General features: G+C 46.9%; 1 protein-coding gene and 1 long non-coding RNA gene across 6 annotated transcripts in view; one reads left to right on the top strand and one right to left on the bottom strand.

Annotated features, from left to right (window-relative positions):
- Positions 1-20,472, bottom strand: part of LOC119973081 — a 131,124-nt gene extending 110,652 nt beyond the window's left edge. For 2 of the 3 annotated variants that reach the window (XR_005462229.1, XR_005462227.1), the window contains exon 1: positions 20,285-20,400. This is a non-coding gene — a long non-coding RNA (uncharacterized LOC119973081). Of the gene's footprint in view, positions 1-20,284 lie in introns of all 3 variants that reach the window. The other variant, XR_005462228.1, reaches the window with a different exon arrangement.
- adamts9 (ADAM metallopeptidase with thrombospondin type 1 motif, 9) overlaps positions 1-27,507 on the top strand; it is a 404,749-nt gene that overhangs the window by 286,769 nt on the left and 90,473 nt on the right. For all 3 annotated transcript variants that reach the window (XM_038810570.1, XM_038810569.1, XM_038810571.1), the window contains one exon: positions 20,302-20,472. In XM_038810570.1, coding sequence (XP_038666498.1) covers positions 20,302-20,472 — 171 coding nt within the window. The remainder of the gene's footprint in view (positions 1-20,301; positions 20,473-27,507) is intronic.

Here is a 27,507-nt window from a genome sequence, read left to right as displayed (position 1 = left end):
ATTTTTAGGGTGGCGAGGCTGCAAATAGTGAGTGGGGGCAAGGGCCCGCCGAAGCTGTGTGAGGCTCTTGAGATTACACTGGAAATCAAGTCCCAGTAGGAGTGGGGTGCAGAGTTCAGGGAGCACGTACAGCTGGAAGTTTGAGTAGCTAGTGCTCTGGATCGTTAGGGTCGCGACGGTGCGCCCTTGGAGGTGAACAGAGTGGGAGCCCGAAGCGAGGGAGATAGTTTGCCGTGCAGGGAAAATAGGGAGCGAACAGCGTCTTACCAGTTCTGGGTGTACGAAGCTCTCGGTGCTCCCGGAGTCGAAGAGGCACGGTGTCCTGTACCCGTTGATTTCAACGGACACATGGAGTTGCGGAGGTGCTTTGGACGCGACTGGTCCAGTGTCACTGAACTGAGTTGCGGGTAGTCGGTGGCTCGATCAGCTGTGCTGGAGTGGCCCCGTGATGACTGCCCTCTGAGTTCGTAATCTTCTAGTCGAATTTCTGAGTTGGAAGAAGATGGGCACCCCCGTGGATCGCACGTGGCGGGCGGCGAGGAAGATGGCGCCCAAGATGGTGGCCCCCATGAGTCGCACATGGCCGGCCGCGTGGAGGGGGTTGCCAAGATGGCAGCCCCCATGAGTCGCACGTGTCATTTGGGGGCGGAGTCGGAGTACAGGCCGCAGCATTTCGGGGCCTGCGGGCCTGTGGATTCTGGAAACGGGTGCTCTGGGCTGCGGGGGAGTTAGAAGAGGAGGCCTGTTTCGCCAGGCAGACCCGGGCGTAGTGTCCCTTGCGACCGCAGCTGCTGCAGGTCGCGTTACGGACCGGGCAGTACTGCCGTGGGTGCTGGGGCTGCCCGCAAAAGTGGCACACTGGGGCGGCGTGATGGCTGGGTGGCCGCGTGGCGCAGGCCTGGGGCAGTCGCTGGTCGGGGGCCCAGGATGGGGTCGCTTGGTCTGCGGGGAATGGGTTGAGGCTGCAGAATGAGACCTCCATAGTGGTAGCTAGTTCTACCGTGTCCTCTAAGTTCTGGGCCCCTTTTTCTAACAATCGCTGGCGCACAAAATTCGATCTGAGGCCTGCCACGTACACATCCCCAATGGCAAGTTCCAGTCCCGAGCTAAAATCTTTAACTCCCGCAGGAATTCTTCTAACGACTCCGCGGGGCGCTGGCTGCGGGTCGTAAAAATATGGCGCGCGTAGAACTCGTTGATGGGCCTCACGTACATTCGATCTAGCATGGCTAGGGCCCCGTATACGAGTTGGTACTATTTAGTTGAGAAGATATACGGTGGCTCACCCTTGCGTGCAGTAGACTGAGTTTCTGCTCCTCTGTAGTTTCTGGAGTACTTGATTCAGCCAGGTAGGTCTTAAAACATTTGATCCAGTGCTGGAAGATTTCTCTTGCCTCTGCAGCCTGCGGGTTGAGTTCTAGTCGGTTAGGTTTGAGGGCTGATTCCATAGTTGTTTCTTGAGTTGTTCCTTCGATTTCTTCTTATTTCCTAAGATCATTAAATTGATGTGACCATTTTCACACAACACGTAGTTGGAAGTGAACAGTGGTTTTAATGATCTTACAACGGAGCCTGCCTGCGACGAGATGAACAGGCAGGCAGGCTCAGACTGCCAGGCTTTATACTTCCGGTTAGTGGGAGGAGCCATGGGCAGAGCCATGGGCGGAGCCCAGTACAAACTCCTCATCTCCCACTAGGGGCAGAGCCACACAACTGCTCGTATACCGAGCTTACACAGACACAGTACATCATATATAATAAGTGTGAATAACACGGACTGTGATTCACCACACATAGTACAACAGAAAACACAGCCCTGAATGCAGGCTACTGCTTCAAGGTGACTTGAATGTATTATTCGATATTATATTATTTATTTATTATATTTGATTTTAAGATTGTTATTAGTACTTTGGGATAATTATAACATTTTGTAATTTAGTTTCTTTTTCTATGAAAACTGAAGCCCAATAATTTTGTGTGTGATATGTAAAAAATGTATTCCAATGGGAATGCAGTGGAACATGAAGCGTTTATGACTTAAACTGCAGCTATACCCAATATTTCATCAGTTATATTAAAGAGACATATAGTAAATGAACCCTATATTATTATAAATTTACCATCTGGATACAGAAGTGCAATTTTTGCAGTTACAGATGTACACATTTTTTAAGCTATGGAAACATGACCAGTGAGGGAAATATTGGGTGAGGGGGTTTAACAGACAGCCAGAGTCAGAGGAGCGCTGGGACAGGGGTCGGGACCACTTTATGGGGCAGGAGAATGTTGCAGAAAGATGAGGATAGAAATCTAAATTGGTGCTGTTGAAAATTAATTATTGGGTATGATGTAAATTTCTGTCAAGTGATCCCAAGTCCATGGGCTGGATTCTCCACTGTGGGATTCTCCATTGCGCTGGCAACACACCCACACCTGGGGATTTCCCAACAGCGTGCGCTGCCCACAATGGGAAACCCCACTGGCTGGCTGGTAGGACGGAGAATCCCATTGCCGGCGGGAGCACGCCACGCCAGAAAATGGGATGGCAGGATGGAGAATCCCACCCCATCTATTTTGAGGTTGAAGTCTGGTTAGCTCAATTGGCTAGGTGGTTGCAGTGTATTGCAGTAGGATACCAATGGCACAGGTTCAATCCCCATATCAGTTGTGTTACTTTATGAATGCCTGCTTCCTTACCTTGCCCTGTGCTTGATATGAATGGTGTCCCTCAAACTATTTAACTACTTGTCTCTCTCTAACAGAGAGATGCCTATGGTCTCGCATGAACTGTGGCTAATTAACTTACCTATATAACAGCTGAAGATTTTTTTAAATTCAAAGTGCCCAATTCTTTTTTTTCAAATAAGGGGCAATTTAATGTGGCCAATCCACCTACCCTGCATATCTTTGGGTTGTGGGTGAGACCCACCCAGACGCGGGGAGAAAGTGCAAACACCACACGGACAGTGACCCGGGGCCGGGATGGAACCTGGGCCTACGGCGCCGTGAGGCAGCAGCGCTAACCACTGCGCCACCGGTCGCCTATAACTGCTAAAGAATGCACAAAATTGTCCATTCAGATTTCATCTTGAAATCGATGATTCATCCACTGGAACGTAAAAAACTGTACTTAAGGGACTGTGCTGCATTCCAGCTGCTACAGTTAAAGCTTCCAATCGTAGAATAATACAGCACAGAGGCTATTTAGCCGATAAGTGCTGGTGTCATCTCTTTCAAAAAGCAATCCAGTCTGTTATTTCCTCTGCAATTCCCTCATTCACGACTATTCTTGCTCAATCAACTACTTATTCAATTCTCTTTTGAAGGCTACTATTGAATCTCTCTCTGGGAGCCAGTTAGTTCAGTTGTCTAGACAGCTAGGATGTGATTCAGAATGATGCCAACAGCATGGGCCTTGATCTGTGTCGACTTGAGGCCTGCCTCCTTGCCCTGCCCACAGTAAAAAGCACAGCAATAAGTCCAGGTTAGATGACTGTCATGTATTTGCCAAGAATCTAAAGAGCACACATGATTATGATGAATGAATCTTTATCCACCACCATATGGGGTAGTACATTCTAATTCCAAACACTCATTGCCAGAAGTTTTCCCTTATGTTGCCTCAAGCTATTTTATCAATCAGCTCAAGAAAGAGAAATAATCTCTAATTTATTAGAGCATTCATAAGAATGGACACAATGCTACTGGGGAAGCACATTTTAAAATGATGGAATCAGATTGGTGACCACAGATCACAACCTACGGTGTCAGCTTTCAAGCATTCTACCAGCACAACTTTCTCAAGGGCAATTAGGGATGGGCAGTAAATGTTGGTCTAACCAGTGATGCCCACATCCCGTAAATTATTATTTCTTTAAATGCCATTGTGGGGAGTTAGAAACATGAGTGAAGGAAGGGAAGAGAGGATTGACTCTGTTGCTTGGGTCTCTTTCACACAGTTGTTATGAAGCAACGTTGATTGGTAGGGAGAGGCATGTACTGCAGTCTTGAGAAATAGCAGGCAGTTGGAGCCGAGCTTTGCCTTTTCTTTAAGCCTTGGATCTATCACCCCACTGGGGTATGTGATTTGAGGGCTGCTGTCAAACCATGATAACACTGAGACATGGCAGTTGCCATGCTCTAGAAGCTGTGATCTATGCCACCCTCCTTAACTGTCCTTTGTTTCCTCCAAAGCTGAAATCTGTATTTCCTTGACTGATCCCTGGCTGCATCTCTGTTGACGATCTGATGTGGATTTCATTCCAATTGCCACTGTGGTATTGGTGCCTTAAAAGGATGACAAAGGTTCTTTGATGTTGCTGCAAATTAGGCACAACAACAAAACAAAGAAGTTGAGTCTTTCACACTTCCAAAGCATCTTATGGCTTTTAATTATTTTTAAAATGGTTTCGCTGTAGAGAATCATGGCAACCATTTGTATATAACAAGGTCCCAGTGTGTTGATGGCCAGATCATCTGTTTGTAGTGGCACTGGTTAAGGGCTAAATATTGAGATGGACACCAGAGAGAACTCCAGTGCTATTCAGTAAAATAAGCTTCCCCATCCAATTGAGAGGGCTTGATTTAATATCTCATCTGAAAGATGGCACTACCAACAGTAATGCATATCTTTGGTACTGCATTGAGATACCATCCTGGATTTTATGCTCAAGTCTCTGGAGTGTGACTTGAACTCATGACCTTCTAACTTGATGGTGTGAGTGCAACCACTGAGCCACAATGAACATTTTAAGCAACAGTTACACCTGACATTTGCTTCACTTCCCTGGAAGATGGTTCAGAGCCTGTAAATAAGTATCACATTGCTCCAGCTCGCTTTTTCAGATGAATGCTCATGGGCTCTGGACCTCACAACTTCAAAGTAATTGGTAACCATCTCTTCAACCTCAGCTATGAAGGATACATATGTTCCTACTTTCCACTCTTCCATATCCCTCTTGCTCAATGAATTGTACCAATTCCTCACTATTTAATTTTTCACGGTGAAAATTGTTAGGCTAGTCTGTTGGAGTGCCATAGGTAGTGAGTTGGAGTTTGTCAGGACAGAAAAAGGTTCATAGGAAGCAACTAGAAATTAGAGTGTGCTGGTCTGCATTCTCTTCTTTATCATTAACATAAAGACCAATAAAGAAAAAAACACCTCAGGCCCATATTATCATTATCATCTTCCTCTGGCTGTATCCCCAGTTGCACTGGTGGATCTTCAGGAATGATGAAGGAAGAATGGGTACACATTGCTTCTTTCAAATTAAGGGGATGTAAGCAGCGAATAGAGTGTGACACTTCAGAAGGTAGCCAGTGTCAACTATCAATTCCTAATCTGGTGCCGGCCCAATGCTATCGACCTTGCCATCTGTCAATAAAATAATAAAATACTACTTGATTGGGTCCTCAAAAAGGATGAGGGATTTCAAGATCAGGTGCCCTCTCTGTCAGTCTACCTTCAGTGAGCATTGTGCAGCAACATCTCCTGCAAACAGATCAGTAAATGAAGGTAAGGCTTGCAGTTGAAGAGTGTGTGCCATGTGACTTGGGAGAGGTAAAGTAAGGAATGAGGATATTAAACCTATGCTGATGTCAAGCGTGACTTGCTGTTGGTAGTGTGGAATCATACCATTTACCTTTTAATGCATGGTACAGAAGGCTTCAGTAAATTTGAGAGAAAGCTCATTTAAAAGATGAGTCAAAATATGATCAAATAGTAGGGATCTTTTTGGCATGTTTGGTTTCATAACTGCAGTCCTGTAGTTTGCCATTCACCATTGATTCACTCCATAAGATGTAATACATGTTTCATCATTTTGGCACTACAGGAAATATCTTGGGCTGCATTCTCCGTTTCTGCGACTAAGTGCTGACGTCGGCGTGGGAACTGTGACATTTTCGGCACCAATATCGGCACCGAATCCTCACCGATACCTGGACCGGTGTGGGGCTGGCAGCGGGGCCGGGGAAAAAAGTTCCCTCCCACCGAGACCCCCTAACTAGAGGGACACCCCCAGAAAGCTAGAGAGCTGTCCAGACAGGGACAGTGACATATATTACAATTGTAACAATTGCCTGGAGGCCCCATGTTTACATTCCTAGAAAGAGAACAGCTGTGACTCGTGTTTCAACTTCTCAGATCCATTAGCTACAAGACATTCATTGATTTCTAGTAGTGGTTTGTGATTGCCAACTTCCACAAAACAGCTGCATCTCCCTTCACGGGTGAGTGACTGAAACCCCAATGTTTCCAAACATCAACCACATCAAAGAGTGGTTAGTGCATTCCAATCACTAAGTGCATTCCAATCACTCAAACATGTTATTGAATGTCGCCAGCGGGTGAGGTGGGAGGGGGGTGGGGGTGGGGGTGGGGGTGGGGGGGGGGTAGAGCATCGTGATTGGAATGGCACCTACCCCGATCCCAATTTTTCAATTTTCCACTGTGTCGGGGACCCCGCTACCCTGCAGTGGGTGGCGGTGAATCTAGGCCCATGTCTAAGGTGCCTCTTGCTGAGTAAAAATTACATGGTGACTCTGGGGGGAATTCCTCAGCCACTGAGAGGAGGATCCTTCCTGTGGTGGACGGCAGGGATACTCCTCTGTAGTCATTACAGTTGGATGTCTCCATTCTTGAATATGGTCATGATCACAACCTTACTGAGATTCTCTGCCATGTCCTCTGTTTCGCAGATATGGGATATGAGTTTGAGCATCCATATTAGGAGTGTATACTGTTTCAGAATTTCAGCAAGGATTCCATCTGCTCCAGAGGCATTGGTGTTTTTAACTGCCAAATAGCTTAAATTTTTCAACCTCTCTTTGGATCGGAAAAGTGTCAGAACTGAGTCAGACTGGATATTGACGACTTTAAACTGAAGACAAGAGTCCTGATTGAGGAGTTTGTCAAAATGTTCTCTCCAGTGAGCACACTCTGGCTCTCTGTGATATTCGCCCCATGCTTGGCTCTAAGAGGGGTGGGCCCTTGAGTGCTGAGGCCACAGATCACCTTGACAGCACTGAAGAAACCGTTCAGTACATTGATCGCTGTGTTGTTGGTGGATTTTCTGCACTCTTTCTACCCACCATTTGTTCTTTGTGTCAGGTTTTATGCTCTACTGCTGGCTTTGTCCAGAACCATTACTTTTCTCTTGAGCCATGGTGAATTTTTTGTCAACAATAGCTTTGCACTTACACTCTTCAAGAAGACACTTAATGCTCTGGACCATACTGGCTATACCATAAGTCCAAAATATGTCTCTGACAACATTTAAAGTATCTTCGGTCAGTCTACTGCCCTTCCCCCACCGCTGCATTGAGTGAGAGACTTCTATCTTCTACTGGAGCCTGCATCAGGTTACTGGTTCAACTAGTTTTCACCTTCAGTGTGTTCCTGGCCACAGGAACATATGCATCTGCACATGATCATGCACAGAACATGCTAATGAATCATGGCTTGAGCCCAGCCACCAATCATCTTGCAAAGCTCTTGCCATGGGACCCAGAAGGAAAAAACAGCTTGGATCAGGACTCTTATTCTGCCATTTTACTGTTTTTTCCTTCTGGGAGGGCCACGTTCTGCCAAGACCATGTGATATTTGGGGTGCAATAATCACCCCCCACTTTTAAAAAAAAAAGTCACACACAGCCATCCTCCACTTGTCAAAATGAAGTTTGGGACCTGGAACATCAGGACAGGATGCTCATGGTAACCCAACAGTGGCAGACCTGTCCACTGCACTGCCATCATCGTATGGGAGTTTGGGGACCTGCAAATTGACAATACCACCCCAAGTGGGGCATGGTATCTGTGAGAGGAAAAGGACAGCGGGTACACATTTTCTTGGAAGGACCTTCCAGAAGAGGAATGACACCTCTGCGGAGTGAGCTTTGCCAACAAGAGCTTGCCTCAGCGACTTCCCCTCTGGGATAAATGAGGGCTAATTTATTCACCCTAACAAGGAATAAGCATGCTACTGTCATCAGCGCAATAGAACATAGAACATAGAACAGTACAGCACAGAACAGGCCCTTCGGCCCTCGATGTTGTGCCGAGCAATGATCACCCTACTTAAACCCACGTAACCCGTATACCCGTAACCCAACAATCCCCCTATTAACCTTACACTACGGGCAATTTAGCATGGCCAATCCACCTAACCCGCACATCTTTGGACTGTGGGAGGAAACCGGAGCACCCGGAGGAAACCCACGCACACACGGGGAGGACGTGCAGACTCCACACAGCCAGTGACCCAGCCGGGAATCGAACCTGGGACCCTGGAGCTGTGAAGCATTGATGCTAACCACCATGCTACCGTGAGGCCCCTTCTACACTTGATACAACAGACAAGACCAAAGAGGGGTTCTACACTGACTTAGAGCAGTCCCTCGCCTGACGTTCCAGCAGGGGACAAACAGATCCTCTGAAGACTTCAATGCCAGAGTCAGGAAGGATGTGAATCTCTGGAAAGATGCAATAGACATGGAAGGAATAGGCAAAACAATCTCTAAGTGCTCCTCCTGACTAAATGTATAGGATATGACCTAACACTCTTTTTCAACAGCAAGGCGAGCACAGACCTCATGGCAACACCCAGTCCAAGCACTGGCAAATGCTTCATTATGTCACAGATGTCCACATCACGTGTGTCATGACAAGTACTGACAGTGATTGGCTCAACCAATCACTCCCTTATCCGATCTATGATCTCCAGCCTGGCCCGTAAGCAGCGAGAGAGACAATACCAATCCTGCAATAAAATGAACACTAAAAGCTTTAAAGATTCCACTGCCACCTCTCTAACTCCAGCCACCATGATGCACTATCAATTAAGCAAAGACAAGAGTAGGATGTAATCAAGGCTTTATTACACTGAGATGTGTGGCCTCCTACAGCAGCTGACGAAATGGCTGCTGTACGGGGAGCACAAATATTTATACCCCGCCTACTGGACGGAGCCAGCAGGCAGGGATCTACCCCCATACCTGTAGTACAAAGGCCTTACCGTAAAACACATATATATACAGTATATATATCAGTGGTGACTACCACATTCACCCCCTGTTAAAAAATGAGTCCAGCGGGGGTGGTGGAGAACTATATGCAGAAAGTTGTGTTTAAAATTACAGATAATATTGCAAACTCAGGCGGTCCGGTGCCTTGATCTGCCGTCGAGAGCGCCGCAGTGCTGGTAGTGACTCAGGCGGCGACTTGGTCTTCGGTGACTCCGGGAGCGTGTCGAAATCCTCTTCACCCCGGGTGGGATTGTCCTGGAGCGGGGGCTGCGGTGGGGTGCACCAGTGGAAGGGAGGGTGGCGCCGGGGCAGAGGGGGGGGGGGGTGTGTGTGTGGAACCAGCTGGTGCCAGGTCCCTGAGGGAGACTGCGGGCTGGCGTGAAGTAGCTGTACCCTCTCAACCAACGGGTCCGCCTTGTGGAGTCGAACGTGTCCACGGAGGAGAACAGGTCCTGGAGCTGCCAGCCATGTCGGTAGCGAAACCCCGGAGGTGGACTTCCTAGGGAAGGCAAAGAGACGTTCATGGGGGGGTTTCATTAGTCGCGGTGCACAGGAGCGACCGAATGGAGTGAAGTGCGTCGGGGAGGACCTCCTGCAGCGGGGTAGGGCCAGCTGGACAGCCCTCCAGACCATCCCATTCTCCCGCTCCACCTGCCCGTTTCCCCTGGGGTTGTAGCTGGTCGTCCTTCTCGAGGCAATGTCCCTGTTGAGCAGGAACTGGCGCAGCTCATCGCTAATGAATGAGGATCCTTGGTCGCTGTGGACGTAGGCAGGGAAGCCGAACAGAGCGAAGATGGTGTTGAGGGCTTTGATGACGGTGGCAGATATTCATCGACCACACTGAGAATGAATGCTAAGGCATTCAAAGGGGCGGGAGGCCTTCACCAGGTGCGCATGGTCTGGTCGGTAGAAATGCGGTTTACACTCCACACAGACCTGGCAGTCTCTGGTGATTGCCCTGACTTCCTCGATGGAGTAGGGCAGATTGCGGGCCTTGATGAAATGGTAAAAACGGGTGACCCCTGGGTGACCGAGGTGGTCGTGCAGGTTCCGGAGTTGGTCCACTTGTGCACTGGCACATGTACCTCGGGATAGGGCATCGGGGGACTCGTTGAGCTTACCGGGGCGATACAAAATCACATAGTTGTAGATGGAGAGCTCGACCCTCCACCTCAAGATTTTGTTGTTTTTGATCTTGCCCCGCTGTGTGTTGTTAAACATGAAGGCCACCGACCGTTGGTCAGTGAGGAGAGTGAATCTCCTGCTGGCCAGGTAATGCCTCCAATGCCACACAGCTTCAATGATGGCTTGGGCCTCCTTTTCGATGGAGGAGTGCCGGATTTCGGTGGCATGGAGGGTGCGGGAAAAGAATGCTATGGGCCTGTCTGCCTGGTTGAGGGTGCCGGCCAGAGTGACGTCTGATGCATTGCTCTCGACTTGGAAAGGCAGCGTCTCATCGACCGCGTGCATCGCGGCCTTGGCGATGTCGGCCTTGATACGGTTGAAGGCCTGGTGAGCCTCGGCCATCAGGGGAAAAACTGTGGTGTGGATGAGTGGGTGGGCCTTGTCTGCATAGTTTGGGACCCACTGGCCGTAATACAAAAAGAACCCCAGGCATTGTTTGAGGGCCTTGGGGCAGTGGGGGAGGGGGAGATCCACGAGGGGGTGCATGCGATCGGGGTCGGGCCCCAGAACTCCGTTCTGGACCACATAGCCGAGGATGGCTAAGCGGTTTGTGCTGAACACGCACTTCTCCTTGTTATACGTGAGGTTGAGGAGAGTGGCGGTGTGGAGAAATTTGGAAAGGTTGGCGTCATGGTCCTGCTGATCGTGGCCGCAGATGGTGACATTGTCCAGGTACGGGAAGGTGGCCCACAGTCCGTACCGGTCAACCATTCGGTCCATCTCCCGTTGGAAGACCGAGACCCCATTGGTGACTCCGAAGGGGACCCTACAAAAGTGGTAAAGGCGGCCGTCTGCTTCGAATGTGGTGTGTGGGTGGTCCGCCTTATGGATGGGGATCTGGTGGTTGGCAGATTTCAGGTCCACTGTCGAGAAGACCCGGTACTATGCAATCTGATTGACCATATCAGATATGCATGGGAGGGGGTACGCGTCGAGCTGCATGTACCGATTGATGGTCTGACCGGAGTCAACGACCATCCTGTTTTTCTCCCCAGTTTTGACCACTACCACTTGGGCTCTCCAGAGGCTGTTGCTGGCCTCGATGATCCCTTTCCGAAGCAGCCGCTGGACTTCAGACCTGATGAAGGTCATGTCCTGGGCGCTGTACCGTCTGCTCCTGGTGGCGACGGGTTTGCAATCCGGGGTTAGGTTTTCAAAAAGGGAAGGCGGGTCGACCTTAAGGGTCGCGGGGCCGCAAATGGTAAGGGTTGGTAGGGGACGGCAAATTTCAGGTTTAGGCTCTGAAGGTTGCACTGGAAGTCCAGGCTGAGTAGCAAGCCAGCGCAGAGGTTGGGGAGGATGTAGAGGCGGAAGCCGCTGAACTCCACGCCCTGGACAGTGAGGGGGGCGATGCAGTACCCCCAGATCGCCACGGAGTGGGATCCGGAGGCCAGGGAGATTCTCTGCTTAGCGGGGTGTACCACGAGGGAGCAGCGCCTTACCGTATCAGGGTGAATGAAGCTCTCAGTGCTCCCGGAGTCCAGCAGGCAGGAGATCTCGTGCCCATTGACCTTCACTTTAGTTGAAGCGGTTACGAGGCTGTGTGGTCGAGATTGGTGAATCGTGACCGAGGCGAGACGCGGTTGCAGGCGATGAGTGGTCGTCGGCGGTTGCAGGCGATGAGTGGCCTGATGAGGTGCCCGACAGGCAGGGGTCCTGAGTCGCGTAAGATGGCGGCGCCCACGGGCTACACATGTCATGGGGGAGGCAAGATGGCGGCGCCCACGGGCCTCACGTGTTGTGAGCCGAGCACGATGGCGGTGTCCACTGGCGGCACGTGGTCCGAGGAGGGGAAGAAGGCGGCGCCCACTGGCCGCACATGGGGGGTCCGGGACAATAGCGGCAATTGAGTGGGCCTGGCACACTGCAGCAAAATGTCTCTTCTTGCCACAGGGCTTGCAGAGGGCGCTCCGCGCTGGGCAGCGCTGTCGGGGGTATTTTGCCTGCCCACAAAAGTAGCATTTGGACCCCCCCCCGGTTGGTTGGCTGCCGCGTGGCACAGGCGTGGGTTTGGCTGAGGGTGGTCGCTGATGGGGCCCACGATGGGGCGGTCGTCTGCGGAGTCCACAATGCACAGAGGGGGTGGGCTGCGCGGTCGGGGGCATAGGCCTGAATATAGCGTGATGGAACCGAAGTGAGAGCGCTAGTTTCTTGGTCGCCGCGAGGTCGAGCGTGGCCCCTTCTAAGAGTCGCTGGCAGATGTAGTCAGACCCTATGCCCATAACAAATGCGTCTCTCATCAGCAAATTTGAGTGTTCCATGGCCAAAATGGCCTGGCAGTCACAGTCTCTAACTAGGGTGAGCAGGGCACGCCTGAAATCTTCCACCGGCTCACCAGGAAGTATGCGCCACGTGGAGAGGAGGTGCCTGGTGTAGATTTTGTTCGTCCACTGAGTGTAGTTTTCCTTCAGTAGTGCCATGGCCTCTGCGTAGGTCGGCCCATCCTGGACGAGTGGAAAGACATTGGAGCTCAGCCGCGTGTACAGAATCTGGAGCTTCTGTGCTTCTGGGATTGTGTCTGACGCAGACCCGATGTACGCTTCAAAACAGGCTCGCCAATGTTCAAAGTCCTTTTTGGCATTGTCTGCTTGAGGATGCAGCTGCAGGCGATCCGGCTTGATGCGGAGGTCCATCTCTGAAAAATCTCAGTGTAATAAATTGATGCACTATCAATTATGCAAAGATGAGAGTAGGATGTAATCGAGGCTTTATTACACTGAGATGTGTAGCCTCCGACAGCAGCTGACGAAATGGCTGCTGTAAGGGGAGCGCACATATTTATACTCTGCCTACTGGGCGGAGCCAGCAGGCAGGAGCCTTACCGTAAAAGACACATATATATATATATATACAGTATATACATCAGTGGTGACTACCACACACCAAGAACTACATTGTGCCCAAAGCGCCTGGTCAAACCTAAAACCCACCATAACAAGAACTTATGAAGAGGCCCTTGCTCTCTCTACCAGGAAATATTGTGACTGGTTTAACAAAAAAATGACCATGAGATAGTGTTGTATTGCTGGGCAAGTGACAAGGCAGTGCCAAATCACAACGGTGATTTATTTAACTAAGAACATTTACAAAAAACACAAAATGTTTATCTGATCTATTTAGATCAGAACAATGACTACAAAGATCTAGTCCCCTTGACTCCCAGGCTAACTCTGCCCAAACTCGCAAAAGCGAGGTCAGCGCCTAAACACCTGATAGGTTAAAGTTCACGTGCTCCATCCCCATAAGCTCTGGGCCGGTCACGTGGCCCGTGAAAGGATCATGCCTTAAAGGGGCTATGCTACCACAGATATGGGGCCTAATTTTATAAAAATATTCTGTATGAATAGATAATACTAATATTAAATCAATTGTGAAATCAGCATAGTATATTTTGGGCCGCATTTTTGTGGTTAGCTCTCAGGAAATGTGTATTCCCAAGTATAAAGCACAGGAAAGAGCACAGTGACAGACGTGACATGTGTACACCATGACTACGGAGTATGGGTGGTTCAAGTGACCCCATTAAATTGGAAACAGTTTGCCTTCTAAAGAAACAGAAATTGCAAGGACCAGTTTATCCACATCTTAAATTGGAACTAAGTTAGAACATCTTGTTCTGACATAATAACATGGGGTGAGATTCTCTAATCCCGCGGCAGAGTGTCCACGCTGTCGTAAACAGCATCGTGAACGGGCAGCTGCCAGGACTAATTCTGGCCCCTATAGGGGGCCAGCACGGCGCTGAAGCAGTTCCCGCCTCTCCAGCTGCTGATCCCTTCGCAAATTGTGCACCATAGGATCCGCATTTTTGCATCTGCGCATGCGCAGTGGCCTCCTTCAACGTGCCGGCAACATAGCGCTTGGCTACAGGGGCCAGCACGTAGGAAAGGAGGCCCCCGGCCGGAGAAGGCGGCCTGTGACGGGCGCCTTGCCAAACACGCCGGTGCCAATGGCACCGATTCTCTGCTCTGCAGAGAATCGCATGCTGCCGTCGGGGCAGCGTGGCCCGGTCGCGGGGATTCATCGTCCCGGCCCAGGACTGGGAGAATCCCCCCCCCATGCTCTTTCCATATATTAGTGCAAACCTTGCATTAGAAACTGCGGCGGGATTCTCCCGCACTTGGCGCGATGGCCCGCGGCAGCGTCAAGAACGGCGCGAACCACTCTGGCGTTGGGCCACCCGGAAGTTGTGGAATCCTCCGCACTTCCGGGGGCTAGGCCGGCGCCGGAGGGTTTGGCGCCGCGCTAACCAGAACCAAAGGGCCGCCGTGGTCGCACACGTGCGCAGAACCGCCGGCATGTTCTGGTGCATGTGCAGAACCACCGCCATGTTTCCTCCACAGGGGGGTTCTTCTCAGCACCGGCCATGGCGAAGCCCGACAGAGGCCGACACGGATGGAAAGAGTGCCTCCATGGCAGAGGCCCGCCCGCAGATTGGTGGGCCCCGATCGCAGGCCAGGCCACTGTGGGAACCCCCCCCTGGGGTCCAATTCCTCTGCCCCCCTCCCAAGGACCCCGCCAGACAGCCGACAAGCCAAGTCCCGCCGTGATGGACCATGTCCATTTCACGCTGGCGTGACTGGCCGTAAAAGGGTGGCCACTCAGCCCATTGGGGCCCGGAGAATTGCCGGAGGGGGGCGCTACCAACGGCCCCCAACCGGTGCGGCATAAACCCCGCCCCTGCCCGCAAACCAGCGCCGGAGAATACGGCAGCCGGCAGGGGGGTCTGAGAATCTCGCCCTTGGTGTTACATTTTGAAAAACTGATGAAAAACTCTTGTGAGAAAAGGCTATGATAAAATAAATCATCGCCCTCTGATTACAAATCATTTATGAAATAAGCAAGTTTGGTACACGGTAAAGAATATGCACAGGATTCATGTGTGCATTAGGTCCCTTACATATGTAAACATTGGGCCGAGTATCTGTTTTAGTTTCCCTTTGGAAACTAGTCATGGTGAATCAGGAGTCAAGCTTGATCTACTATTGATTCTACAGCAGTCGCCATGGTCTAATTCGAAGCAGCATTGTGGCTTTACAGCGCCAGGGTCCCAGGTTCGATTCCCCGCTGGGTCACTGTCTGTGTGGAGTCTGTACGCTCTCCCCGTGTCTGTGTGGATTTCCTCTGGGTGCTCCAGTTTCCTCCCACAAAGACGTGCAGGTTAGGTGGATTGGCCATGATAAATTACCCTCAGTGGCCAAAAAGGTTAGGAGAGGTTATTGGGTTACGGGGATAGGGTGATAGTGAGGGCTTAATGGGTCGGTGCAGACTCGATGGGCTGAATGGCCTCCTTCTGTACTGTATGTTCTATGTCTATGCAACAAGAGGTGTGCCTTTTTTTCAGTTTCTGTGGACCTCAGCCATTTCCATATTTTCAGGTTTTACGTCCATAACAGTCACCCCATTCACTTCCCACAGGTATCAAGGCCTCTGAAATTTAAAAAAAAATTTAAAACGTGGAGTGAAATTAGGAAACACTTCCACAAAGGGTGGACCAGGGAAAGCAATGCTGCTTATCCTGGCCCACACACGGTTCTCTAGGATGCAAGGATCTGCTGGAGCCAGCTGCATCCGTCCCTCATCGGGTGTCAGATTTCTCGAACCCTCAGAAAGCCGACCAGTAGTTGTAAAATTTAAATTGGGCTTCCAAGTGCACCGTGGCAATCCCATTTAAATATTGCGTGAAGCTTTCTGCCTATCCAAGAGGGGGCACATCCATGCCACGCAACTTGCCACGTAAAGACGGTGGGTTGAGAACATGTTTCCTGATTATTAATTTTTATGCAGCAACTCCCCTATCAATTCCCTCCTTTGTGGGGCCGTTAATATCAACCCTGATATAGTGAATCTGTTTTTCTAGTATTTTCTTTGCAATTAGAACAAGCATTACAGTCTAAATATAACAACATTTTAGGCATTATTAAGACAGTGTTAAGAATATCACTGGTTATTGTTCACTCTGCACCATACGTATTTCATTGGCCATGGATTTCCTGGACAGTAACATATTAAATATAGCTTAGAAGCAGTGTTAATCAATTTTCTTCCCTGAACATTTGCGTGTAACTGATTGTCTCAAGTTTTCTGTCAAAACATCATGACGCACAAATTTCCTTGACTGTTTGCACCACTTCAAAGATACACCCACTGAACTCTCTCTCTCTCTCTTATTTACATAGTTCTGTCCCTCATGTAAGAGACCATGTGGGTTTCCTTGATTTACATTAGTAACATGTTGATGTATGTATGCTCCCCAAGATTAAAGTGGAGTATGATCTGAAGTCACCTGATAACCATGTAGCTGAAATTTAAGGACATGAAGGAGATTAGCCATTTCATTGCAATGTGGAGGGTCGTTGTAGGAAGATCTATTCTAGAAGGTGGCTCTTACTGCTCAAGGGGCCTCCTGTGAGCTACAAGTTGCCTGATCAGGTGCTGCCTCTCCCAAATCCACAAGGATGCCACCAGGGTTTGCCTGGAGGTCTCCCCCACATGGCAAAATATCCACCCACCAGTGTCGGTGTGAAGAAACCAATGTGATCCTGAAATAGTCACTTAAGGGCCTTCAGCCGAAAATCAGCCAGGCTATGCGCCATCTTCCCTGTCACTGTAAAAATGTCACCTGTGGTGGGACTGTAATGGGCACACCAAACTTGCTACCCCACCAACTTTACTCCTTGTCCCCATTTCCTCTGCCTACCAGCCTACTCTGTGGGACCTCATGATATCCCAATCCCAGCAATCTTTCCACATCTACCCTGTCTAATCTATTTATACTTTTAAAGACCTTTACCTCTGTAGGTTTTCTCTTTTCTGAAGTACAAAGCCACAACATGTTCAATCTTTCCCAGTAGCTGTAATATTTCTGGGATGATCCGTGTTAATCTGTTTCACGTTTTCTCAGTGCTTCCATGTCCTTTTTATTATATGGAAACCAGAACTATATATATATACAGTATTCTTATGTGTAGCCCCACACAACCTTAACAACATTTCGCTATTTTTGAATTCTAAACTGCTTGAAACAAATCCCAGTGTTGTTTTAACAATTTTAGTTACTTTGTTGACCTGGAATGCTGCTTTTATTATAATGATGAAGAGGAAGAGTTAATAGCCGAGCAAAGTGCCCTGAGGGTGAGGTACCATAGCAGAACATATCCACCGCTTGCCATTATCCGATAAATGGCACAGCATTTGCACTCCTTTAACACTGGTTTCTATGTTCCACCACAAGCAAATGGGCACTGCAGGAAATTTTGTCGCACGGTTGTATTAAGAGTGGTGGAGAAATCAGTGTAAAATGTGAGCCTAAATCTCTTGATCTCGCCCGCCGTGAGAATTGTCGGGACAATTAATTTGATGGGCCAGCAAAAGGTGTATGTTTTACTCCTTTGGTGTAAGTCCTGCACGAGATTCAGGAAATTATGGCCATTATGTCTGTTAAGGGAGCCTTGCAACATTAGCTTTACAATATATTATGGACTTTTTTCAAAATCTATTTTGTCAATTTCTTGTTAATACGCAGTTGAGCATTTTATGTAGGGTGCTAAGCTAGGATTGTTTCTTTGCCTTTTATTTCCTTTTTCACATTTCTTGAAATCAAATTACTTGCAATTTTTCACTTTTCATGACAGTTTCTATGACAACCAACACACTGAGATATTTCACTTTCCTCGTCCTGTCTAAGTACATGAATTGACATGGAACAAAGTGCATGTATCAGAAAATCAGTGATGTGCTGCTGATGGCTGAGATATCTTTGCACAGGCAATTTTAACTCAGAAAATTTAGCATTAAATATTAACATATGTTCTGAATGTATCTGTATTCCGTGTAATGCCTGAATATACACTAGCATTATCATGGCACAGCAGAACCCTTAATACAAGTATACAGGTACGGGGAACCCAGAAACAACTATAAGCCATTCAGCATGTCAAGGCTGTTCTGCAATTCCTTAGGTCATGGCTAATAGGTACTTTAACTCCAATTGTATACCTGTGTTCCATAATACCTTGATAATCTTGCTTCCAAAAAATTAATTGCAAAGGGATGAGGCCATCTAAGGTCATACTGGCAAACTGAGATTTTCCCAAATGTCACTAAAACCATTCTCCCCTCGCCCCAAATCGTTCTACAGTTGGATAAATGAACATTTCAACGTGGAAACGAGGTGCTGAATTATAAGGGAGGGGTGGCTATTTCTCTTAGAAAAATCAGTCACACGGAACAACTTTAAATAAGGCTGCACTGCAACAGTAACTTGCTTTGGGTGGCCTTAACTACCTGAGAGTGGGACTTCTGTCCCTCAATGGAAACATGTCTCACACTTGATTTGATTGCGCAGCAGCTTTTGTAGTCCCAGCAGTACTGGAACTCAGCAGCGGGTGCTACTGGGACTGGAAACAGTCCAACAAAGAAGACCGATGGCACCTGGACCCAGGTAAGTCCTAGGCTTTCTGGGTGGAAAGGAATTGGCATCTGGTGGGCAGGGGGTTGGAGAGTTTTAGAGCCCAGGTGAGAAGGCACAAAGTGAGTGGGGGAGGGGGTACAATCTCAGGGGATGCTCCTTATGCACACAAGATACCCCCAAATTGTGCCTCCCTTTTTCTTCCCACTCACCTGTCTCCCACCGCCTAACTTATTATAGCAGTGGAGGCAGATTAAAGTCCTAAAGTGACCATTAATACCCATCCTCCATGTTCTGGGGAAGTGGCTGGGAACTAGTTTGGCAGGAAGGTGGTGGGCTACCTGCTCGTCATTTTATATGTGCTCCCTTCCCAAAAATACATACTGCAGGGGCCATAAAATCCAGTCCCAGATGCTATTGGAGATTCAAAGTGATTGTTGTTGCTTCTTGAATGCCTAATGAAAATATATTCTCAGGAAATGCATGTTACAAAATTCACAGGATTTTTTAATAGCAGATTGCAAATTATAATGGAGCATTAGTATTTCACCCATTATTTGAGAAAGAGGAAAATACAACTTGACATGTACGCAGCTGGATACCATCTACGAGTTTGAAATTAAATGGCCTTTCTTTTTTAAATCACAGTTCGGAGCAAATCAGTATCATATACTAGTTACACTTTTTAAACATCCTGTTTTAACCTTTCCAAAGAAATCCATGCTACTTGCACTTTTGACATCGACAAATGTGTTCCTCCAGATTCGAGAAAAATTACTGGTAAAGCTAATCTATCATTAAATTGAAAATATCATTTGATAGGTAAAGTCCACAGCACATGACATAATTTTAAAGCAAATCAGAAAACCCAACGTGTTCCACTTTCAACATTTAAGAATAACTTGAATTTTAATTATTTAAACTAAGTTGTAGGCCAGATAAGTTTTATGTGACTTAACAGACTCTTACTTCAGAAATGTTTTCGCTGCCTTGGGAAAAAGACCAAAAAGCACTTTTACCCCTCCCCCATGTACCGGGCAGAGTTCCCAAATTCCTGAATGATATAAATTACAGCAGTGATTACAAGTTGCTGAAGTAATTTAAGTAAGTGCTCTTAAACTATTGATGTAAGTTATTCTTGTGTTTATTAATTTAATTCATTTTGCAGTACATGGTTAACGTCACAGAAGTTTGCTTTCCTGATTTTAACAAATTGAGTTTTACTCTGCCCAAGAGCCAAGAGTTCCGAAAAAGGGCAAAAGGCTGTGTCAGACCTGGTCGAACCATACTTAGAGCACTGCTTTTAAAAATAGACTTCATAAAGACAAATGAATAATGCTGCATTAAATATTAGTGTGTAATTTGAGATTATATAGTTACTTAGACATTCGTACCATAACAAGATAAAATGTGATTACATTATCAACGACAGACTTTCCATAATATTATTCATATTTGTTATTAGTGCTGAATTGTTCTGTCTTCCAGAGACTATTGTCGCATTCAAATGTTACAGTGACAATAGTAATATAGTGTGCTTCAGTAGACCAGATGTACCATATTAATTTTTAGTTTATGAAAGTGCATTATGTAGACTATTTATTAAGGAAAGCTTCAATTAAGTTTGCATTAAGGTACAATAGGTTTCATACCAACACTTACCATTACAAATCCTGCAGTGCTCAGCCTTATGTGGAAGTGGAATTCAGCAACGAGACGTTTTCTGCCAGATCGCAAACCAGAGCATTGAAGATTCTCACTGCAGTCAATCTACGAAACCTGCTTCAGTTCAGCACTGTCAAACTGGAGAATGTTTGCATTATAGCTGGCATGTCGAAGAATGGCAAAAAGTAAGTACAACAGCTGCAGCAGACAGCAAAAGCACTGTTCAGAATAAACAAGAGAAAGGCACTCTTCCTGGCATGCACCACTCTTACTTGAGGTGTGATTTGTAAACTAGGATCAGATGGCTGGCTTCATGTGGTTCGGAGAATGTTTGACATATGGCCAAGGAGCTGAAAAGTTAGGGGAAAGAAAATCCCTGCCGCATAGAAATTAGGATAAATCCAATTCTATTTCACTTTGAAGTTCATTTATTTAAGTGAAGGGACAAAGATTTACATATCCTTCAGCTTGAAACACTAATTCAACCTAACATTTCTCAGTATTACAGTTCCATACTATCTTGGTAGATTCTAAATATAAAATACCAGATTACCTATACTTACCTATTATTTAAAACCAATTTACTTTAAGATTTCAAACTGTACAACTGACTAACATGAATGACAGTGAGGAAAAAAATTGAATAAGAACTGTTTTCCAGAAAAGTATGTTACACTGTGAAGGTGATTTGAGAATCTCATTCACATTTATCGGGTGCGATCTATCAGCCACGCCACACGTGACTTAGGACATGACGAGGTCAATAAATTTCGTGAGAGGCCTCTCGGGAGATTTACTTGCCTGATCATGCCTCACGATATCTAACGAGATCTCACAAGACGGCTTGATCTGGATCTCACTCATTGAGGTCAGGACCCAGATTTGCATATTCAGGTGAGCAGTTAGTTTCAGTTTAATACGCCGGATGTATCCAGCACCCAGGACCTAACAGCCTTGCCTCGGAGACCCTGAGCAGGCCCTGTTTAGCACCGGTTTCCACAAATATGGACCAGCTGTACTGGCACTTGGGGGGGGGGGGGGGGGGTTACTCCCAGGCGATTGGGGGCTCCTGGCTCTGGGCAGGGTGGTACCCGGGTACCCTGGCATTGCCACCTGGGTGCCACCCTGACAGTGCTATGGGTGCATGTGTCAGTGCTCAGGTGACATCATATCCGTGCCTGGGATTGGGCCCGGATGTGCCCTGCCCTTATGCGGTGAGGTGTGGGCAGCTTGATGACCCCCCTTGTTAGTGAGTTGGGGCAGTCCGGAGGCCGTGGTGGGAGGGTCTAGCAAACGGGGTGCTATTTGTAAATGGTGCCCTGATCTCTTCCTGCACTGGTGAGTGGAGCAGGAAATGGGACTAAGTACAGCATCGGCGGACCAGTCTCTGCCGATACCCGGAAATGAAGCAGGGTCCCATTTATAGCAGGGTCGTTCATGGCGCAACCAGCTCAAGGAAACATCCTGCGAAATACGCAACAAGGGACTCTGTTTCATTTCCGTTAAATCTCCTCCATAATTATTAACGCCATATAAAAAATTGAAATTCATCTCAAAATAGGTCACAAAGAAACCTGAAGTCCAATGTTTGCTAAAAGCTCATATTTGGCGTGATCGAATGGCCACGTTGCACCTGAAAAGCAGCGCACCCCCGCAGAATATGGCTCCATAAATGAAGAACAGATAGAATGGCACTAATGGGGGTCTCCCAGGAGATCGGAGGCCCCCAGGTGCTTGCCCTCTGGACAGGGTGGCACTGTGGCACTAGTGGCACTGTGAGGGTACCAGTGCCAGGGGTGCCACCTGGGCCCCTGGCACTGGTACCCTGACATTGCCACTTGGGTGCCAGCCTGGCACTACCAAGGTGCCCAGGTGCCACTGACAGGGTACCAGGTTGGCACCGCCAAGGTGTCAAGCTGACATTTTTCATGTGGCAGCGATCAGGCCAGGGGTGCCCTGTGCAGGTATTTGGGGGTTGGGGGTGTCAGGGGTTGTGTCGGGAACTCCAGAAACTGGGACACCAATAAGTCCCGGCGAACGGAGCCCCACAGTGCAGAAAATGGGGCTATGTGCGGCCTCGGCCACGTGTTCCCCGCTGAGGGCTCCGATTTAACTACGAGCGTCAGAAAACACGTGGCTGAACACGTTCGCCATGGGACTTTGTTCCCCTTTAGTTAAGTCGTGCCCTTTGTCCTTTATTTTTTAAATGAGCTTTTATCTCCCCCAATTCTCTCCCTCAGTCTATTTTCGCTTCCAGCACCTGGAATCAATTGTGGTAGGGTATGTTCGATGTCACATTGCTTTGTTTAAGAATTCCTGGCTGCAAGCAAATTCGTCCATGCTCTCTACATTTGTAACATTTCACAGGCATATTTCCAAGGAAAGTCTTAAAACAGCCATGGCCACAATTTAATCTTTTTTTTTGCTGGAAATTTATATTAATCTACTGCAGATGTGCAATATGCGTATAGCAAAATTCTTAAATGAATTGTATTTATGCCCTACTTGTTTGAATAAATTGCATTCCTGTCTAATGGTTATTAACTATAAAGCGAATAAGTAAAAAAAGTTAAATGCCTATTTTACATACAACCAATATTTTTGGAGAATAAAAAGGGCGCCAAGCTTGGGTTAAACCATGGCATAACAATTTTCATGCAGGTTCATGCTGAATCTGTAAAGAAATGATGTATAGGGCTGTACTTTAGAAATTTTAGAAAATGGCACCAAGGTCAGAGTAGCCTGACATGCAATGTGATCCTCAGTCTGTTTTTAATTTGACCATACTTACAGTTTCTTAAAGAACATCAGCAACTGATGAACCTCAGGTTTTTAAGGAAAAATAAAAACCGTTAAAAGCAAAAAGATTGCAGGAACCCTTTTCAAATAGCTAGAAAGATGGTATCGAAAATGTGTCTCATCTCTTATATTTTGAACAAAATCCTAATATTGAATACCATTTTAATGGTTCATATTTTTATCTAAGTGCCAGTAGACAAACAAATATTTGCACAAAAGGAACAAATCTATACAAAATAATGACATTTATGAAAACAAGATTCCATTTTTATGTTAATTCTGCATTAAATTACTCCACTTTATAGAAGAAAAGCATATCCAGATGGAAAGCAAAAGATGAAAGAGTGAAAACATGTCAGGTTCCATTTAGTGAATCTAATGGCGGTGGTCACCCTGTCCACTGGCCGGTAAGCTGGGGGAAATGTCAAAGCAACCGTTTTCAGTGCTCTAATGAAATTTAATGTCGGTCAGGTAGTTAACTGCCGCCCATTGTTGGTCTGTGCCAAGGGCGGAGGTTCTGTCTCCAAATCTTCCAAACAAATGAAGGGCCAGCAACTCTTCAGGACTCTTTGGAGAGGCACAGTGGCACAGTGGTTAGCACTACTGCCTCACAGCGTCAGGGACTCAGGTTCAATCCTGTGCCTGCGGGGATTCCTCCAGGTGCTCCAGTTTCCTTCCATGTGCAAGTTAGTTGGATTGGCCAAGCTAAATTGCGCCTCAGTGTTCAAATGTTAGGTGGGGCATGGGATTGGGTCTAGGTAAGGTGCTCTTCAGAGGGTCGGTGCAGACCCAATGGGATGAATGGCCTCCTTCTGCATTGTAGGACTTCTATGATTGTATGAGTCTCTTCAGTCCTTGCCAAGAGTAGAGGCCACTGCTGAAAATACAGCAGGTCCCAAAGCAATCAGCAGTGAAGAGGCCCCGGAGTGAAAGTAGGTTGGTAGGGTTCGCTGGGGCCAGCCAAGGACAGGATGTGAGGTAGGGTTTCAGCAGAGGGACCCTCGTACTGGTATGTGAACCCTTGCCACTGGGGATTACTCCATGGGCCACAGGATGCCTGAACAGGAGGGCCCCACCAGAGCCCGGAGTGAGGCTACCGGCTTTTACTGGGTTACGTTCCCACGTAGTGTAAACCCAATTAATGGCCACTAAGGACCTCAATTAGACATCAGACTGGAAGGCCATCTCATCTTTCCCCAGCCATGACTTAATCAGGGGAAAGTTAGGGCGGTGACGGGTACGCCACCCCCTCTGCCATTCTCCTTTGAATCTGCTGCCCTCCCCAACCCCATTCCCAGCCCATTCACAAGGGGGAGGCGAATTAATTCCGCCCTCTGTGTGGACTGAGGTAACCCCGTCTATCTCGGCACTATTTCTCTCAACCCCTGTACTGTATCTATACAGGGTGGCAGAAATTTCCTGTCAATCACTTTTCTGAAAACTGAAGCCATTGTTTTCCGTTCCCCATTGTAAATTCTGTTCGTCGGCCACTGACTCTATTCCACTCCCTGGAAACTGTCTGATAATTAACTAGATTGTTCGCAACTTTTATATCATATTTGGCCCCGAGATGAGCTTCTGACCAACTATTCCCGCCATCACTTGGGTCACCTACTTCCAACTCTTAACATTGCTCAGCTCTACTCATGCTCCAGCTCATCTTCTGCTGAAACTCTCATCCGTGCTTTTGTTATGTATTATTGGTTATCTTGTATCCTCCATAAACTTGAGCTCATCCATAACTCGCACCAAGCCTTGTTCACTCATATTCTCTGTGCTCTCTGACGTACATTGACTTTTGATTGAGCAATGTTTCAGATTTAAAATTCTCATCCCTGTTTCCCAACCCCTCTGTTGCTTGACTCTCCTTATCTCTGCAAACTCCTTCAACCGTACAAACCTCTGCAATAACAGTTCTTCTCCAATTCCCGTCTTTTTGAGCATCATCACTTTAACGGCGGCCATACCTTCAGCTGCGCTAGCCCCAAAGCTCTGGAATTTTCTCCCTTCCACACATCTTTCCTCTTTTAAGTCATTCCGTAAAACCTATCTCTTTAAAAAAGCATTTGGCCATCAACCCTAATATCACCTCTTGTGACTTGCCATCAAATTGCTAACACTCCAATAATGCACTGGAACATTTTACAATGTGAAAGGTGTAAAAATTGCAAGTTTTGTTTTTCTTTTCAAATTGCTTTTAATTCTATAAACTCACAATACTGAATGGGATTTTTGTTTAATTTTGTTTTTCTTGGTACAAATGTACCATCTTATGTTGCAATTGTACACTTAAATGACTTTTCTGTATTTTAAGATTTATTTTTCTGTAATATATTTCTGTATTGTTTAAGAAAAGGTAGGTGATTTTTCAATATAGTGCTTTATTGAAGTATGTAATAACGATTAGAGAGTAAGGTACTAATGTACAGTGAATTTATGCATGTGTAGAATAATAATTCTATAATATTTGCTGACAATCTTATAATTTATCTGGGAAATATTCTTCTTTGACAAAAGATAAGACAATGACCTGGCATTAACAGTTTTCTTTCCATTTGTTAAGATGTGTTAATAACTATGATGTATTTATTCCCACTAATTTTGAATTGTCCCAGATACCCTGTCCAACCCATTAAAAATTTTAAAGACCTCCATCAGCTCACCTCTAAGTATTCTCTTTTCTAAGGTCAAAAGCCAGAATCTGTTCAATCCTTCCCGATACCTTTCAATTCTGGCTCCATTCATGTAATCATTTTTGTACTTGTTTCAGTATTTTTATGTGTTTTGTACAATAAAACAATATTCCCAAGCATATCCATACAGCTTTAGCATGACGTCAATGGCCACGATCTAGAGGCCCCATTAGTTCCGGGCACAAATCCTCTAACGGCCACAAAATCGCACAAGCGGACAAAAATGGAATTTGCGCTGGCGAGATCTCAGTTTGAGGTTCCCCCATCCTCTGATGGTGCCATAATCTGATTTCTATCAATGTTAATATATTATAATATACTTACCGAGCTTGACATCATAGTGTCTGCCAACAATGTATCATCCCTCTCCCGGTGGTGTCGCATCACATCAGTGTGAATCACTACTGGTTTTCAAAGCCGAAAACCAGTCAAGATGACTATGCTGAGGGTGTACAGTGACGTACAGTCTCTGGGTGGTATGGGACATGGCCAGGCAGTTCCCTGAAACTTCCACCTGATACCCTGGCAGTGCCAGGGTGGCAATGCCAAGGATGGGCCCGGTAGGGAGTCCTATTTTAGGGGCTCCCCTTTTGTGTAGGTTTGGGGGGCATGGTGCTAGTTAGGGGAGTGAGGGCGATGCCAGTGACCTGGGGCACCCCAGTGCCTGTGAAGGGGTGGAGGGGGTTGATGCCTGTGAGGAGACTATGGAATATCCCGATGAGGATTCAAGTCACCCTGATGTTTGCAAGGTTGGGGCGGAGGGCGTGTTCCCCTTTTGCTTATGGGGATAAGAGGTTGCCAGCCAGGATCCCGATCTTTGTGGAGGGGTCAGGGGCGGGGGGCTGACCTCCATAGAGGGGAAAATTGCACCCAATCTTTGTGAATTCTACACCCCTGGAAATTAATTTCATTTGTTTCTTAGCATTTTAAATTGCTTTTCAGACCTGCGGAGCTGTTTTTAATTATTTGTTCATCTGTAAACCGCCTACCCAATTCAGTTTCTTATTTTCTAAAGCATATGTAATATTTTTCTTACCAAAGTGCGCAATGTCTCATTTAGCTGCGTTGAAGTTAACTTGCCACTCAATTGCCCAGTCTACAATTTTTCTAATACTGCCTTGAATCATGTTGCATTCTTCCTAGCTATAGTTTGGTATCATCTGCAAATTCTGTTACTGGGTTTCAAGGTCCAAATCAATTACATAAATTATGAGTAACAATAGTCACAGCACTGATTCTGTGGAACATGACTTTCTACTTTCCTCTGATCTGAATTACTATACATTATTTGTACTCTCTTCTTTCGATTTTCTAGCCAATTTCCTATCCACTCAGCCATTCAGCTGACAGGCCATGAACCTACCATGTGATAATTTACCAGAGACTTTTTGAAGGCACAAATCTATTGCATTCCTCTTGCTCTTCTATCCATTACTTCCCACCAGATTTCTATCAGGTTAATTAAGGGTGAATTTTGGACTCCATATTTGCTATTTTCTTTTTAATATATGGGTGCAATTTAACCAAAACATTTCTACATCTCGTTCGGGGGCATTAGTGCCAATAAACACCCTGCTATCCAACATCACTTTGCTGTCTATTTTGGCCACGGCGAGGAGTGCCCCATCGAGGCCTCACTTATGTCATTTTATGCAGGAACACTACCCGCACATTGAGTAGGAACGTGTCAGATCCCCCCCACCCCACCAAAAGGTTCTCTAGCGAGGT

This window comes from Scyliorhinus canicula, chromosome 11 (genome assembly GCF_902713615.1).
Source record: "Scyliorhinus canicula chromosome 11, sScyCan1.1, whole genome shotgun sequence".
NCBI classification, from domain to species: domain Eukaryota; kingdom Metazoa; phylum Chordata; class Chondrichthyes; order Carcharhiniformes; family Scyliorhinidae; genus Scyliorhinus; species Scyliorhinus canicula.
The sequence above is the reverse complement of the archived record's forward strand: the minus strand, read 5'-3'. Positions and strand labels throughout refer to the sequence as shown.